General features: G+C 44.8%; 1 protein-coding gene across 2 annotated transcripts in view; it reads right to left on the minus strand.

Moving 5' to 3' along the window:
• Positions 1-18281, minus strand: part of POLA1 (DNA polymerase alpha 1, catalytic subunit) — a 481679-nt gene that overhangs the window by 229318 nt on the left and 234080 nt on the right. For both annotated transcript variants that reach the window (XM_040338205.1, XM_040338204.1), the window contains exon 33: positions 12168-12349. In XM_040338205.1, the coding sequence (XP_040194139.1) occupies positions 12168-12349 (182 nt within the window). The remainder of the gene's footprint in view (positions 1-12167; positions 12350-18281) is intronic.

Genomic DNA, 18281 nt, shown 5'->3' on the forward strand with positions numbered 1-18281 from the left:
GAATGATGATCAGTGACGTCACACCTACAGCCACACCCCCCTACGGTAAGAATCACTCCCTTAGGGCACACATAACCCCTTAGCGCCACCTAGTGGTTAACCACTTCACTGCCATTGTCATTTGTGATGGCACTTTTCGCTGTGAAAATGACAATGGTCTCAAAAATGTGTCAAGTGTCAGATGTGTCCGCCATAATGTCGCAGTCACGGAAAAAAAAAAAAATCGCTGATCGGCCGCCATTAGTAGTAAAAAAAAAAAAAATATTTTAATAAAAATGCCATAAAACTATCCCCTATTTTGTAAACGCTATAAATTTTGCGCAAACCAATCGATAAACGCTTATTGCGATTTTTTTTAACCAAAAATAGGTAGAAGAATACGTATCGGCCTAAACTGAGGATCTTTTTTGGGGATATTTATTATAGCAAAAAGTAAAAAATATTGAATTTTCTTCAAAATTTACGCTCTATTTTTGTTAATAGCGCAAAAAAATAAAAACCGCAGGAGGTAATCAAATATCACCAAAAGAAAGCTCCATTTGTGGGAAAAAAAGGGATGCCAATTATGTTTGGGAGCCAAGTCGCACGACCGGGCAATCGTCAGTTAACCTGCATAATGGTCCGGGTCTTAAGTGGTTGAAAACAAAACTTCACCCCAAAGACAGAGCTCCTCAACGGAGGAGTTTCCCACAAAACCCTGGGGTCCGAAGGAAGCATCCGAAGATGCACTCGTATCAACCTTGTAAAATTCAGCGAAAGTGTGAACGGACGACCAGGTCGCCGCCTAATACACCTGGGAAACAGACGCTCGACGTCATAAGGCCCAAGAGGCACCCATTGCCCTGATCGAATGCGCCGTGACAGGAAAGGGGGCGCCCGACCCTACATGGTGTAAGCCTGAAGCACGATAGGACGGATCCACCAGAGATGGTGGCCGACGAGACCACCAGGCCCTTCCTAGGACCAGCCACCGAAACAAATAGTGAGTCTGACCTCCGGAACGGAGCAGTGGCCTACAAGTATACTCTCAGAGATCCGACAACGTCCAAGGAATGCCACGCCGCCCCTTTAGGATGTGACGGGTGAGGACACAAGGATTGAAGCACAATGTTTCCATTAAGAAGAAAAGTCAAAGCGACCTCAAGAGAAGAAAAGAAGTCTGCGGACGCAGCACTACCAGAACTCTGTGGAAGACCAGATATGGAGCCTTGCAAGACAAAGCTGCCAGCTCAGAAACACATCCAACGCAATAGACACCAGGAAGACCACTTCCTGAAAAAACGCCAGTAAGGGAAACTCCCTAATGTACTCAAACAGTGGATCCTGAAGCACAGAGAGGACCAGTAGTGTTAGAGGCAGACGGACCGGAGGGGGACACATGTCAATACCCCCTGTACAAACGTACTCCCCAGAGAGTGAGCCGCCAAGGGTCTTTGAAAGACAGCCAAATCAGAAAATCCGCCCCTTAAATGTACTTAAGGCAAGCTCCTGGTCCACCCCACGCTGTAAGAACAGCATGACTCTGGCAACCGAATAAGCTCGCGGATGCCACTTCATCTCCCCACACAGAGATGTGAGCCATCCAGGTGCGACAGTAAATTTTCCAAGAAGATAGACATTCGTGCCCTCAACATGGTATCAATCACCGAAAACGACAGGCCTCGGTTCCGGAACACCAGGCTTGCAACAGCCATGCTGTCAAAGCCCAGCGACCGCAAAGCAGGAAGAAGTACAGGACCTCGAGACAGAAGGCCCTCTCATAGTGGCAGACGCCAGAGAAGGCCTGTCACTAGACGAACTAGGTCGGCGCACCAAGGACGCCGAGGCCAATCCAGAGCAATCAGGATCATTGGGATTCCTTCGACCTCCACTCTGCAAGCAGATGTGGAAAAAACTTTAGAAGAGGACCGACCCCACGGTGTCACCGACACGTCTGTCGCGTCTGCCCAGGGGTCCTTGACCCGGCCACAAACCTCAATACTTTCTGATTGAGACGAGAAGCCATGAGGTCAACATCGGGCATATCCCATCTTCGGTGAATGAGACGAAAACACAACCGGGTGTAGAGACCATTCTCCTTGGTCCATCATCTGGCGACTCACGTCCATTTGCCAGTTTTCCAAGCCCGGAACGTACACGGCCGAGAGAGCCGGCAGGCAGGAGACCTCCGAAGTCCAGCGACCCAGGGTCGACTGAACCCCCCAGACTTCTTCACAACCGGCAAGGCTGGCGTCTGTCGTGACCACCATCTAGTGAAAAGGAAGGAACGATATCCCGGACAGAAGTGCCAGTGACGTAAGCCACCAAACCAGGGAGGTCCTGACTAGGAGGTTCACGCAGAGTTGACAAACCCGGGACGATGGACACCTGTCCTATCTGGACAGAATTCCCCCCTGCAACACTCGAGTGTGAAATTGAGCACACGGTACCGTCTCGCCAGGAGGCTACCACGAGACCCAGGACTCGCAAGCAAAGCGGAATGACGACCAACTTTGGGATGCCAACTGTCGCACCGCAGCCCGAAGGGACTCTCCCCCTTCCCAGGGAGAATCAACCCCAGATACACTAGGCGTTGAGACAGCACCAGTACTGACTTCTGAGAATTCAGCAACCAAAGTCACAGAGGGCCTGACAGGTCATAGGCACTTGACCTGTCAAGCCTTTGCAGACCTACTTTTTCACTGAAGTGGTCCACTTTTTCTGGTAAGCACATGCCTTTATAAGAGAACATCTGGTGAAAGTTAATCAGATGGTGGTGGCTGCAGTATTATCATAACTGATTGCATGATCATCAATTGAAATATCCTGTGAAAGCGATTTCCTATGAATGGTGTTAATCACTGTGGCAATCAAGAGTCACTTTTTTACACTTTTTATTTTTATTTTTTGTTGCATATTCGAAATCGAATTCACTTTGCACAACCTTTTGGACTTTGCTTGTGGAGTCTATTTATTAGTTTGTTATATTTTATTTGTCCTACTATTGGACTTTGTGTGCACTCCCATGACATCTTCCTAAGAGATGTAGTTAATGTCACTTATTGAGCGTTTATTTCACTTGTATTGTTTAGAAATTACATTATATACTATTAGGATCCTCCCAGTGAGGGTATCCTAATTGGTAAGATCACTTACACTAGCGCCGTCTTTTATACCTATATCCAATTGCACAATATATCACTGTATATTTTGATTCAGAGGCGCAGCTTGATATTTTAAGTAGTTATTTATTTCATATGGTGATTTAATTAATTTACTTTTCACATTTGGCGCGGAAATACACCCCACATCCATAAACTGATAGTGTTCTCCCCTGACCGCAAAGTGCAGAAATCAATGATGCCTGGCGCATATGGGGACATGCAAGTATGCAACCTCGATACCAAATGACGCCAGGAAATACCCCGGATGGAGAGCAGCAACCACAGAGCGAACTGACTCCATCCTGAACCTTTGTACGTACACAAAACAATTGAGGGCCTTAAGGTGGACCCCATCCTTCTTAGGCACTACGAACAGATCCAAGTAAAAACCCCTGAAACCGTTCCTGCAACGGAACAGGTATGATCACCCCGCGAGTCAGCAGATCCTGAACTGCCTCAAACAGGGCTTCCAGATGGGCCGGCTGAAGCTGGAAGTTGGAGGGAAAAAAACTGTTCGTGGACGAAAAAAAAAAAAAAAAAAAAACACTATCTTGTACCCCGAGGGAATTATCTCGCAAAGCCACTGGTCAAGGACCAGAGATTTCGCCCGACCAACGCATTTGCGAAGACGTCCCCCCACCCGAGAGATGGGCCGGGGCAGACCTTCATGCGGACGAAGGGTTTGCGAAACCAGGGACACTTCTGTCCCTTCGCAGGCGCCGTATCGGCCTGGGGACGTTTACCTGCTGCACTAGGTGGACAAAAAAAACCAGGCCAGAGCCACCACGTCCGGGGGAGCCAGACGTGCCTTTAACCGATGGAGGAACATTTTTTTCACCACTCAGTAAGGGCCCGAGACACCAAGGCCCCAGCCACCGCTGGATGCACCACTGAGGCCACCACCGTGTACAGGTAGCGGGCGATTATCTTAGCCTTCATTGTCTGCAGAATCCTTGAAAGTAGGGGCCCCCACCACCGGAATTGTGGTCACCATGTTAAGTCTGGACACAGGAGGGTCCACTATTGGGGTAGAGGTCCAATTCTTCAGGAAACTCTCCCTAAGGAGGCAACGGACCATCAAATTCTTTGGGGCCGAAAAAAAAAACCTTCCACGGTTTTTCCCAAATCCTTGTACAGAAGCTTATCCAGATAAACTACACAAGGAAACACCTGGCAGTGCGGGCCGGCTTACAGAACCCGGAAGGGACCTATATCCCCGCTGCATCCGCAGAATCCTCCATCTGTAGTGGATCACATACTGCGGTGATCAGATCACTTACCAGAGCCTATCTGCGTGCTGACCCGGGGACATCCCCACTGTGACCGCTCGTGGTCCCCGTCCCCTGACGCATCAGAGCCAGGGCCCCCAGACGTAGCTGGGCCTGGCTCCGCATCTGGGCTATCCTCGGAAGATGGCGGGAGGAGGGGGCATTTTTTACCCCTTAAATAGAAGCAAAGCCGCGCCATAAACATTAAACAATATTGATAGTGATTGTCAAAGGTGTGTATGTATCAAGTCCATACATAGGGGGTAACCAGCACAGGACACCCTTGAATCAGAACCAGTCCATATGATGAGGTTGATAAACCAGTTGTTGACACAGGTCTCAATTGGAAATTTCAGCAAACAAAATCTTAAGCGAAATTCACACCACCAAAGTGACTGGATAATAAACTTAGTGAACCCTTCACCAGTAATGAGAGGCCGCTTACCAGAGGGCAAGCACAAATGAGCCGCGGCCTTTAATATTCACAGGATCCCACGGGAACAGATAACAGGAACAGGAACCGCTCAATGGTGTCACCGTCCAATGCATCCAGTGAGAAAGTAGAGAAAAGATGCACCATAACGTAACTCCGTATCAATAGGCATTTATTAAAACAGTAGATATACTTGCAAACATAGAAGTAAAAAGAACATTTAAAATCAAACGAAGCCGGCCGGCATCACCACGCAAAGGAGGAGGGCTCCTGGTATCCTGTGAATATTAAAGGCCGCGGCTGGGCTATAGCTATTTGCTCATTTGTGCTTGCCCTCTGGTAAGCGGCCTCTCATTACTGGTGAAGGGTTCACCAAGTTTATTATCCAGACACTTTGGTGGTGTGAATTTCGCTTAAGATTTTGTTTGCTGAAATTTCCAATTGAGACCTGTGTCAACAACTGGTTTTTAAACCTCATCATATGGACTGGTTCTGATTCAAGGGTGTCCTGTGCTGGTTACCCCCTATGTATGGACTTGATACATACACACACCATACATACACACACCAGCTGCAGCTCTTATTAATTTTTTAGTTTAATTTCTTTGTTTACACTAGCGCGTTTTTCCCCACATTTTTTACCCCTTGTTTGCCCATGCGCCATTTCCACCTTGGTAACAAGGCTCTCAGGACCGCTGACATATCACCCACTGACACCGCAGGTGCACCGTTGCCAACTCAGGTGGACTGGGGAGGAGGTGTCCGCGTGTGACGCCATGCTGACCCATGTTCCTGACACCACCGGGAATGAAATGGCAAGGTACATAGCCCACCCTTCTAGTAGCCTCAAAAAACAAGGGGCCCCCCCAGAAGACTCGCCATCCGAATGGTAACCATCCAGCTGCCGTTAGTCTCCCCCCAGAGGTGCTTCTTCCACCGCTGCCCGTGACAAACTGCCTCACTGTAGCGTGGCCACGCTGTTCGCGCCGTATACAGACATCAGATGCAAAAGTAAAGAGGTGCGCGGCCGCCAAAGAAACTAGAGCACAAAGCGGTGCCAGGCCCCGCCAAAATGGCCGCATTTAAGAAAAAAAAAAAGAACAGCCACGCAGTAGGCCACAAGCATCCGGGGCCTCCGCACAGAGGCCCCCCACACCAATGGCAGCAAAAACAACCCCCCAGGAGGCAGGAGCAGACCCCACCAATGAATGAAGTCCCCCTTAGGCTGACCCCCAGCACATGCAGCCATACTAGTTCAGGGACCCAGGTAGGAGGGGGGGAGGAAAGGTAAGGTGGTATCCCCTAAGCGACCCCCCAGGAATGTCCAACTAAGTCCGCCTGCCGGGGCAGGGGAGCTACTACTCACCTGTCCTGTGTGGATACGCTGAAAGGCATTCCTGACAGGTCCAACTCCTGCACGGTTACGGGGGTGGCCGTCAGCCCGTCACACTGTGATTCAGGCATAGAGCCCGGTCATGTGTGTGCCCTGGAGCGTGTAGCTCGCTGGCCGCCCCTGGAGTAACGGGGCACGTTGTGGACAACCCAGCGCGTAGCTAGAAGTCGGCACACGCTCGATGGCCGAAACTGGGGAGACTACAAGGATCTGGGATTTAGTCTGTCGCCCAGTTGATAGTAGATTCTCAGGAGCAAAAAGTAGAGAAAAACAGAAAAAAAATTCAGCTGGACCATAGGCCCGAAGGGAGTCATGTCCATCTCCTACACTAGGCAGAAAAAAACTGAGCTGCATGAGGCAGGGAGAGGGGTTGTACCTAGAGGGACTGCCCCAGGGGCAGTACTGTACAGTTTTTTGATGCATTTAAACATTTAACCTGTTTCTGCGTAGTCCTCTCCTGAGTGAAGGCTGAATATCCACTTTGTCAAGATTGAAGCTGTGTCCGTCCACGAATGAAAGAGAAAAATATATGTTTTACTATCCAAAAAGTTAAAACATCAATGGCAGAAAATGTAATAGATGGAAAGGTGAAAAAAAATTACTGAAGGTCTGCTTTAAGATCCAAAACACTGCTTTTCGTGGGAACCAGAGGAGATTTGAGTAAAACCCCTTGAATCATTTTTTGCATCCATAAACAATCACCAACAAGGACTATGACCAAACATAAGGGACTAGCCAATAGTCTGCAAGTATTAGAAGTTATCCCTTTACCTTGAGTGGGACAGGTGGGGGCAAAACTTAATGTGATGGTCTTCAGGCTTGGTGTGCTTGGACTGCCAAGGATATCCTAGCCCTGTAGAGCTAGTAAGCTTAGTGAACTAATGCTGGCCATACACTATACGAAAAAATAGGCCGAAATTCGATCGTTGAGGCAGTTCGTTCGTTTTTCGAACAGTTAATGGGCACAAAATCGATAATCGTTTGGATGTTTTTGAGCTGAAAAAAACGAAGGACAAGTTTGGAAATTTTCTGCCGAACGAAAGATAAATTGGAAGGTTGATGTGTTTCCATCTGAACTTTCTGCACTAGGTACATGTAAAAAAAAAAAAAAAAAAAAATTATTTATTTATGTCCACTGAACGATTTATCGGTCATTAACATGATGGCACTGTCGTTTGCGCCAACGGCCGAACATTCATTTTTCGAAAGTTTGTTCGGACGATTTTTGGCCAGCATTAATTTTGACTTTCTTCACAGAAAAAAAGAGTATGGAGTGAAAAGATAGAAAGCTTTGTGACTTTCCTGAGCTAAGGTGAGAAGGTACGCTTTCGTCCCAGTAAAGTTACTCTGGGTCTTTTCCACTGTCAACCCACAGTGTCTATTCATACTGCTGCCATTAAACAGTGTGGCTTCTGCTACTCCTATAGCAGTCGGCCACTTTGAAATGTGAGCCTGCAAGCACCATTACCCAAGGGTAAACTGAGCACTTGGCTGTGGCCATACAGTTATACCCTTAAAAGGGAGATGCCCCAAAAGAACACTGATCCCATCCCAGCCATAACCCCATTAGGGAGAGACCTGGAGCTTCCACAAATATTAAAATAACATTCTCCCTCGTCCCCATGACAAACTGAGAAAAGGGGGGTGAAGTGAGGTGCAGAATGAAATGGTGACAGGGATGCTTCTGGCTTGCAAGTGGGACACTGTGACCAGTCATTCAGTTGTTCTGTCATATGAGCTCCTCTAGGGACAAAACCCCACAGGTTATCCAGAAGAAAAATGGAGCTATAGCAATCAAACTGGTGCAGAGCAAGGGGATGCTCAATGGCTGTTTTTGGTGAGAAAAAAGAAGGGTGTGAACTAGACCTTATTAAAAGTGCAAAGCACAGTAATGATTAGCAACCTATAAGTTAATCGAAGAATGAAACGTGTAGGTAAATGTTTAAAAGTTTAACAATTCTGTGAGTTAATTACTGTTGGTGTCAGCAATCACAGATTGTCATATAAATTATTTGCCTTTAAACTCCCTTTCTGATATTTTTGAACAGCAGCTTACACCCTATCCAAGTGCCAAGATGAACAGAGCTCTGGGAATCAGTTTTCCAAAAACACCGGGGCAGATTCCCTGCCTGCATCAACTGGATTGTCTAACCTACACTCATAGCATGATAGACTTAATCTGAGGTTTGCTATGGGGGGGGAGAAGAAGTTAGTCTTCCTAAAAATTCTCTACGCAAGACTTTGTGATTTTATTTATTTTGCACAGGTGGGCATAAATGAAAATTCTCACAGAAAAAACAAATGAAACATTAATCCTCAAATTGCCCATTTTCAGCTCAAGCCTGCCTGTAAGCACTCACCTTTCCCCTTCCTTGTTAACATTTCATTCATCCAACCCCCCCCCCCCCCCATTACTGAGAAATTCCAGGTGGAAAAGATTTCAGAGCTTGACATCCGGCGCTTATGAAGCTAGCCCATCTGCAAACCGTCAAGTCTCTGTGCAATTAGCTTTTTTTATTTACAGCTGTAATGATGCAAAAGTCAAGGATTTAGCATGAAACTGTTGATCTGTGTCTGCCTTTTCCTCTCACTTGCTACCAATGGTTGTTTTCCTTTGATTTATAAAAAATGCAAAACATCTGCTGTTTGTCCAAATTAGCTTAAAATAATTACTTTTAATTTAGATAAAAAGAAACCACGATTTCCAATATTTTTTTTTTCTTCTTCTATCATATTTCACAGCCTATTACCATGCCAAATCTAATGTGTGGCTGACAGTGGGAGAATCTGTCAAGCTGGCCCAGTTTTGCTTTGAGTTTCAAGGTCGATGATGCATTTTTTGGCATCAGTTCACGGGCAGGAACGCACCAAGCAACTTTTATGTCTGAAGTGGAAAGTCAGGAGGACAAATTAACTGCACTCTTTATTAAAGATAGAGATGTGGGATGAGCAACAGATAAGCTATAACAATTTACACATGGACCCGATTCAATGAGTTAAGAAAATAACTCGGCGCAAGGTTGCAAAGCAAAAAACACAGGATTTCCATGCTTATGGTGCCAAAACATGAAGACTTTCGAACTTTGATGCCATTTAAAATGGAAGCGCCACAATACGTCACAGAACCTGCAAGATATATTTGATGTAAAAGGTACATCACACTGAATAATTTAACACAACAAAATAGTCATTAGTGCATTCAAATGGGCTACATTAGAATTGTGATCAACTCCTTACTTAACAATTCGTCTCTAATCACCATTGACCAAACGGTGCACTTCTTCCTTGTTCATGTAAACCGCTTGCCCACCAATGCATGACTATTTACACTAGCAGAATGGCACAGCTGCGCATATGGAGGTACCCGTACGTCCCTTTTAAGATGCTGCATTACAGGCACACGTGCCCGTCACGAGCTCCGTTAGTGTGACCGCGGGTCACGCGGAATGTCCGCCGGGTGCCCGCAATTGTGTCATGGAGCTGCTGAACGGGGGGATGCATGTGGTAATAAAAGCATCTCCCTGTTCTGCCTTGTGACAGGACACAAATCTTCTGCTCCCTGTCATCGGGAGCAGTGATCAGTGTCGCGTCACATGTAGCCCATCCTCCCCCAGAGTTGGAATCACTCCTTCGGACACACTTAACCCCTTCCTTGCCCCCTACTGGTTAACCCCATTCCCTGCCAGTGTCATCTACACAGTAGCAGTGCATTTTTATAGCACTGATCGCTGTATAAATGAAAATGCTCCCAAAATAACATCAAAAGTATCCGATGTGTCCGCCATAATGTTGCAGTCAAGCTAAAAATCGCTGATCGCCACCATTACTAATAAAAAAAAATGCCATAAATCTGACCGTTATTTTGTAGACGCTATAACTTTTGCGTAAACCAATCAATATACGCTTATTGCGATTTTTTTTACCAAAAATATGTAGAAGAATACATATCGGCCTAAACTGAGAATATTTAAAAAAAAAAATTGGGGATATTATAGCAAAAAGTAAATACCACCAAAAGAAAGCTCTATTTGTGGCAAAAAAACGGATGCCAATTTTGTTTGGGAGCCACGTCGTACAACCGTACAATTGTCAGTGAAAGGGATGCAGTGCTGAATGGGCCCGGTCATTGGGCAGCCAAATCCTCCGGTGCTGAAGTGGTTAAGAGTTGTTTAATTTGTCATGTAGATACAGTTTTCACCAATTGTAAACTTATCCATAAGCTAAACTTTTTGGGTTGGAGACATTAGGACAAGATACAAGATGGTGCGGACATCAGTGTAACAGACGGAGTAATAAAGGAGAAAAAATTTGTGTCATTTGGGACAGGAAGTGACAGTTAACTCCCCTAACAGGGGCACAGACATCAATACAAATGTGGCCATAAAACGTGACCCCTCTGTACAAAACTAAAAGGGGGAAAAAATGGTTTGGCTCCCGTGATTGCACTTCCTGTGTGTCTGCTGCGACGTACTCTGACCGAACGGGGTAATGGGCCAATCGCAGCAACCCTTTACCACGCGCTCATCTGTGTTTAATGAAAGCTAATCACGGATGTGAATACAAGCTGGTTATCGACGTTTTTCTCCTCGCGCTGTCAGCATGAGAAAAGACAGCTGATAACTTGCTTGTGTTAAAGGGACATCTGCACTGATTAACAGTGCAGTCCCAGCAGTGCTGCCTATCAGTAACCCCTATTCATGCCCTCCAGTGCCGCCTTATCAGTACCCATCAGTGCAGCCTCAGCACACATCAGTGAAGGAGAAAAATTACCTGTTTGCAAAATTTTAACAAACTATGGGGGAATTTTTTATTTATTTTTTAAACCCAGTGGCGATTACCGTATTTATCGGCGTATACCGTGCACTTTTTTCCCCCATAAATTCAAGGGGAAAATCGTGGGTGTGCGTTATACGCTGATAGCATACCTCGGAGGTGGACGAGCGCCCGCCGGAAATCACTGAGCCGTCATCTCCTCTCGGCTGTCGCGTCACACACGCACAGTCCCGCCTCCGCAGGAGATGGGGTCCAATGCCGATGGCGGGACTGTGCATGTGTGACGTGACAGCCGAGTGAGATGACGGCTCAGTGATTTTTTTGGCGGGCACTCGTCCCCCTCCTTCCCCTCTGAGGTATGTGAGGTAAGTGAGGTATGTGAGACAGGCGATGACCGCGCAGTCCCGCCTCCGCAGGAGATGGGGTCCAATGCCGATGGCGGGACTGTGCATGTGTGACGTGACAGCCGAGTGAGATGACGGCTCAGTGATTTTTCCGGCGGGCGCTCGGCCCCCTCCTTCCCCTCTGAGGTATCTGTGCGAGACAGGCATAAATAACAAAAAAAAAAATTGTTTGGGTACAGTGTTGCATGAATGCGCAATTGTCATTCAAAATGTGACAGCGCTGAAATCGGGCCTGGGCAAGATGGAGGTAAAAGTGCCCGGTAGGAAAGTGGTTGATTGCATTTTTGACTGCAGACAGATCATATATGCCCAAGGAAAGGTACCCTAAATGAGTTGCACAGGCAAATGAAGTCAACAATGTATACTGCACCTCTGAATAGTAAAGTGCACTTCAATGTAAGGTTTGCCTGAATAATGAGTCAACTCAAATTTTAGATCATTTAAACTTATGCCAAAAATACGTATACATTCCCCAACAGCATGCAGCGCAAGTTTTCGGCTAGTAAGAAGTAAAATACAATGAAGTATAAGGCCCCTCGTGCACAGGGCCATCTAGCTGCTGTGTACCTAGTGGAAGGGGTGACATGGGTGCATTGTCCATCCTGCTGCCCGCAAACTTTCAAAAATGCTGGGAGGGACACAGCAGACAGTCCAATGTGCAAGAAGCTTATGAAGTGTAATTAAAAAAACAAACAAGTGTGCTAACTGGAGTGAATCGATTGATGTATACATTCAAAATAAAACGATACTAACCGAGCCATCAAAAACATTGTCATATATGTTCTCTGTTCCACATCTGGGGCAGCTGAACTTAAAACGCTCACAGTCTCTGTATTTTTCTTCATCAGTTATCTGTGCAGGACCTCCCAACAAAGCCTCATTTTCTTCATCTTTCTGATTGTGATGCTGACTTCGGAACTGTGATGGATCAAGTCCTATCAGAAAAGCAAAAAACATTTTCAGACAACAAAAAAACTTTTGGGACAGATCGGATCGTTTGCTTGAAGTGTGCGAGTGTGTGTCTTAAACACATTTTACTTATAAAAAGTATTCACCAGTTTGGTTTTATTGTCAACACTGAATCACAGTAGATTTAACTTTGTGCATTTTCAAACACTCATCTAATATCTAAGACAGTGTTTCTCAACGCTAGTCCTTAAGGCGCCCCAAAAGGTCATGTTTTCAGGCTTTCCATTATTTTGAACAAGTGATTTGATCAATTTCACTGCCTTAGTAATTACCACAGCGATTTCATCTGAGGAAAATCCTGAAAAAATGACCTGTTGGAACACCTTGAGGACTGGATTGTACAAGTATACACCCCCTTCAAGTTGGTCTTTAGTTTATGAGGCTTTGACAGCAAAAAGATTGTTACAGGTGTGTAAAGAGGTTGGCTTTGCACATCTAAGCATTGCAATTTCCCCCAAAAACTGCCGCAGCTATGTTAAGTTACATAGGCATTGTGAAGCAGGAGTCTTTTACAGTTCCAGTCACAGATTCTCTATTAGATGCCAATCTCTAAACACCTGTACCGAAATTAAGCTGTTCAGCAGGAGTAGTGTACTGCCGTTCAGCAGTGTGTGTGTGTGTGTGTGTGTTCCTCTCTGTTCAACAGAAGCCAGTCTAATGACCAGCTTCTGTCGAGCGGTCAATGCTTAAGAAAATACCACTGCTGTTTTCAAACCATTTTTGCGAAGTTTGGGACTTTGTGCTTGGTGATCATTGCCTTTGTGAAGTCAATCTGCCTAGTTTTGCCTGCATCAAGGTTTCTTGCAGGATTTCCATTTATTTTGCTGTATTCATGGGAGTGTAGGCTGTACAAAATTCAATTAATCCAAAACATATATGAATAAAAAAACACCATAGACCCAAATAAATTTAATAACCTTTATTGATATAATTTTTTTTTTTGGTAATAGAAATGGCCGGGGCATATATATATATATATATATATATATATATATATATATATATATATATATATATATATATATATATATATATATATATATATACACACACACACACACACACACACACACACACACACGCACATAAATATTTCATTAAATATTATTTAAATTCTTAATGAATAAAACTTCCAAAACTTAAAATTAATTCTTAAGATCTCGCTCAGTCAAAGAACTTCAGCGAATACCATAAATAATAAATACAAAGTCCCCCCCTTACTTCAAGGGTGACGTACCACATAACAGGTGCTTGCGACAGGGTGGGAGGGAAGGGGGAGCAACCCACACCGTTTGGTCACAATTGAATTATTCCTCAGAGTGGCGGGGCTTATATAGCCCCCAACACGTGTATTAACCCGGGAAACACGTGTTTCTCCCGCTCGGAAACACGTGTTTCTCCCGCTCAGAAACACGTGTTTCCCGCCTGGTACACACGACAGCTGTATGGAGCCTTAAAGTGACAGTACTAGAAAAAGCACACAAACACTTTTTTTTTTTTGCCAGCCACACTAATTAATGCCCCCTTTTCATTCTAATCTGTATCCTCAAGCCTTCCAAAGTCTCCTGCAGAAAATATTCCTACAGCATTATGTTGCCTCCTCTTTGCTTCACAGTGAGAATGATGCATTGGCTGCTAGACTAGTCCCTGCAGCCTCATCTTCCTGGCATGCAGGCAAGTTTAAACTTCTGTGACATCAAGGTCCATAGCCCTGCATAGGATGTGAGGACACACACAAAAAAAAAGTCCCAGAGGGTTTAAGTAAAAATGGAAATTTTTACTTGAATGCAAATTCCAAAATTTGGAATCCAGCACAGGACACAGTTTGTTTAGTCCTAGACCATGGTTTATATGCCGCTACCTTCAGGTGACTGGCATCCTCCTATAAACTCCCACATAGGACTCCAGTTCTGGAGCAAGCAATAAGAAACATGGAGGGGAAAGGTCTCTATCCTGCACTGTACTCCAAGGTATGAAATTAAAAAAGCAAGTCAAACTACCGCCCCATTTCATTATTAAATGTGGATATTAAAATATTGTCCAAGATCCTGGCAACAAAAATGAAATACTTTTTTTACACACTTTGATCCAAAAAGACCAGGTGGGTTTTGTCTCCCTTCGCCAATCATCGGATAACACCTGTAAAGTCATTCACCCAACGCACCAAAAACACATCCCTGGCATAATACTTATTCTTGACATCTATAAGGCCTAGATTCTCTTTTATGGGACTACTTACATTACCCTCTAAGCAAATAGGGCTTTCCACCTAACTTTCTATCCTGGCTGAAAGTACTATACCATAATCATTTAGCTACAATGCGTTATCTTTCATACCACCCTACACCTCTGCAGATCCATAGAGGCACCCGCCAGGGTTGTCCGCTCTCTCCATTCCTGTTCATCTTGGCTTTGGAGCCACTGGCGTCTCATCAGATCTAACCCCGATAGTCGAGGCATTGAGTTGGGACCCAATTCGTACAAAATGAGCCCGTTTACTGACAACCTACTCTTAGCGCTAACCCAACCACATACAGTCCTGATCAAAAGTTTAAGACCACTTGAAAAATGGCAAAAAAATCATATTTTACATTGTTGGATCTTAACAAGGTTCCAAGTAGAGCTTCAACATGCAACAAGAACAAATGAGTGAGAAAACATTTTTTGAGCATTCAATTTAATGAAAACAAAATAAACTGAAACAGGCTGTTTCTCAGCTGATCAAAATTCTAGGACCACACCTAAACTAAACCCCCCCAAAACATACATCCAACTTCCAAACATGAACTCAGTAATGAGTAGCTCCGCCGTTATTGTTGATCACTTCAAAAATGTGTTTCGGCATGCTTGATGCAAGCGTTTCCATGAGGTGAGTGGGAACATTTCTCCAAGTGGTGTAGACAGCCGCACGAAGGCCATCTACTGTCTGGAACTTTTGTCCATTTTTGTAAACTTCCCTTGCCATCCATCCCCAAAGGTTCTCAATTGGATTTAAATCAGGGGAACACGCAGGATGGGCCAAAAGAGTGATGTTATTCTCCCGGAAGAAGTCCCTTGTCCTGCGGGCATTGTGTACTGTAGCGTTGTCCTGTTGAAAAACACAGTCGTTACCACACAGACGAAGGCCCTCAGTTATGAGGAATGCTCTCTGCAACATCTGGACATAGTCAGTGGCCGTTTGACGCCCCTGCACTTCCTGAAGCTCCATTGTTCCACTGAAGGAAAAAACACCCCAGACCATTATGGCGCCCCCTTCACTGTGGCGCGTAGAAAAACATCTCAGGTGGGATCTGCTTGTCATGCCAGTAACGTTGGAAACCATCAAGGTAAAACATTTTCTCAGAGAATAAAACTTTCTTCCACCTTTGAATGTCCCATGTTTGGTGCTCTCTTGCAAAGTCCAAACGAGGAGTTCTGTGGCGTTCAAGGGGACGAGGTTTTTGAAGACGTTTTTTGTTTGTTTTTAAAGCCCTTCAGTCTCAGATGCTGTCTGATGGTTATGGGGCTGCAGTCAGCACCAGTAAGGGCCTTAATTTGGGTCGAGGATCATCCAGTATCTTGATGAGAGACCCTACTTATGCAGTTTAGCAACCCGACCACGTTCAAAAAGGGAGAGTTTTTTTGTCTTCGCCATCAAAACGTGTGACTACCTGACAGAAAACGACAATGAATCCACATCTTTGGACAGATTTGGCCTTTTAAAGGCATGTGGTCCTAAACTTTTGATCAGCTGAAAAACAGCCTGCTGCAGTTTATTCGTTGTTTTCATTAAATTGAATGCTCAAAAAATGTTTTGTCTCACTCTCATTTCTTCTTGTTGCATGTTGAAGCTCTACTTGGAACCTTGTTAAGATCCAACAAAGTAAAATATGATTTTTTGCCATTTTTCAAGTAGTCTTAAACTTTTGATCAGGACTGTACCACTCTACCTTATTTAATGTATACCCTTAGGCGATTTTTAGACATAGCGGGTCTCTCCATTAATGAAAACAAGTCTATGGCGCTTAACTACTTGCCGACCAGGCGCCGCAGTTATACGGCGGCAGGTCGGCTCCCCTGCGAGAGCGCACGTAGCTCTACGTCACCTTGCGAAGCGCCCCCCCCCGCTCGTCCCTGATCCCAACAAGTGTGCCTGGCGGGTGCGATCACTGCTGGGCACCCGCGATTGCTTGTTACAGAGCGAGGACCGGGAGCTGTGTGTGTAAACACACAGCTCCCAGTCCTGTCAGGGGTAAAACTGCCTGACCGTCTGTTCATACAATGTATGAACAGCGATTAGTCATTTCCCCATGTCAGTCCACCCCCCCCCTACAGTTAGAACACACCCAGGTAACATACTTAACCCCTTCCCCGCCCCCTAGTGTTAACACCTTCCCTGCCAGTGGCATTTTTATAGTAATCCAATGCATTTTTATAGCACTGATGGCTATAATAATGGCAATGGTCCCAAAAAAAATTCAAAAGTGTCCGCCATAATGTCGCAGTACTGAAAAAAAAAATCGATGCCATTAATAGTAAAAAAATAAAATAATAAAAATGACATAAAACTACCCCCTATTTTGTAAACGCTATAACTTTTGCGCAAACCAATCAATAAATGTTTATTGCGAATTTTTTTTTACGAAAAATATAAAGAAGAATACATATCGGCCTAAACTGAGGAATTTTTTTTATATATTTTTGGGGGATATTTATTATAGCAAAAAGTAAAAAGCTTTCAGATGCACAGTTGCTGTGTGTTCACTCCCTTGGCTCCCACCTCAATCTGAACCCACTTCTATGAGCCCTATTACGAGACATAACCTTGCTATTTGGGACTCTATCAAATACTTTAGCAAATTACTCTCACCACATTTACCTACTCCACCCAACATTGGTAACCCAATGTTTACACCGGGACTGGAGTCCCAAGGAGCCTTCCATTGATGGCAACTCCATAAGTTTCTTTGCACCCATTCTTTTCTCATTGGCTGTAACATTTATACTTGAGCAGAAATTAAGGGAAAATATCAAGCCCCAACTTTCAAACTATTTTGATTCTTACAAATAAAACACTTGCATTCTACCATGTTTACCAATAGAGACCTTTACGAGTCAGCTATCATTTGAACATATATGCCACCATGCACCTCTCTCCCCTAAACTGATTTCTATTCACTACTCTCAATTGTATACTTTCAACCACCACACCCATCATGCTCAAGTTTCCAAGTGGAAGAGATAGAGCAGATTGGTTACAAATCTGGGCCACAATAGCTTCTTGCCAGATGGTACCTGGTCCCATCATATGTAGCCCACCTTCAGCCCTCCCATAATGGACTGTGCTTTCGTGGCTGCCCAATCCCAGGTGATGTTTTACATACCTGGTGGACATGTTCCATGCTTGCATGGTTTTGGACCAAGGTTCTGAAGCTCATTTGTTCTTTGATTGTCCTTTCCCCAAAGATCCTTGGTATGTATTATTAAACCATAACCCCCCCCCCCCTGATTTTACTAAAGTCCAATTCAAATTGGTGACCTATATTTTATTAGCAGCAAAACAGACCATTGCCAAAGCCTGGAAAATATAATTTGTTTCTTTTGAGAAAGTTCATTAGCGGAGCGACGGGTTCTTTGTTGATGAGAAATTGACCAGCATCCTACTGGACATGCAAAATAAGTTCTCCCGGATATGGACCCCCGTGGATACAAGATGCTCATCCGTCATTGTAAATAGAGAGCTATAATTCATAGCAGTCCAGAATTGGGGTGCTGGCTTTGTGCATCCACAACACTAACCTTTCCTTATTCTACCCCTCCTCTCTCCCATCCTCCTACTGTGAGAATCCTCTTCCTTTCTCTTTCCTTATTTATTACTTCCTTGTTGAAAATGTTGTTGCTGATTCAGACTTGATGTCT

Source organism: Rana temporaria, chromosome 2, assembly GCF_905171775.1.
Source record: "Rana temporaria chromosome 2, aRanTem1.1, whole genome shotgun sequence".
NCBI lineage: Eukaryota > Metazoa > Chordata > Amphibia > Anura > Ranidae > Rana > Rana temporaria.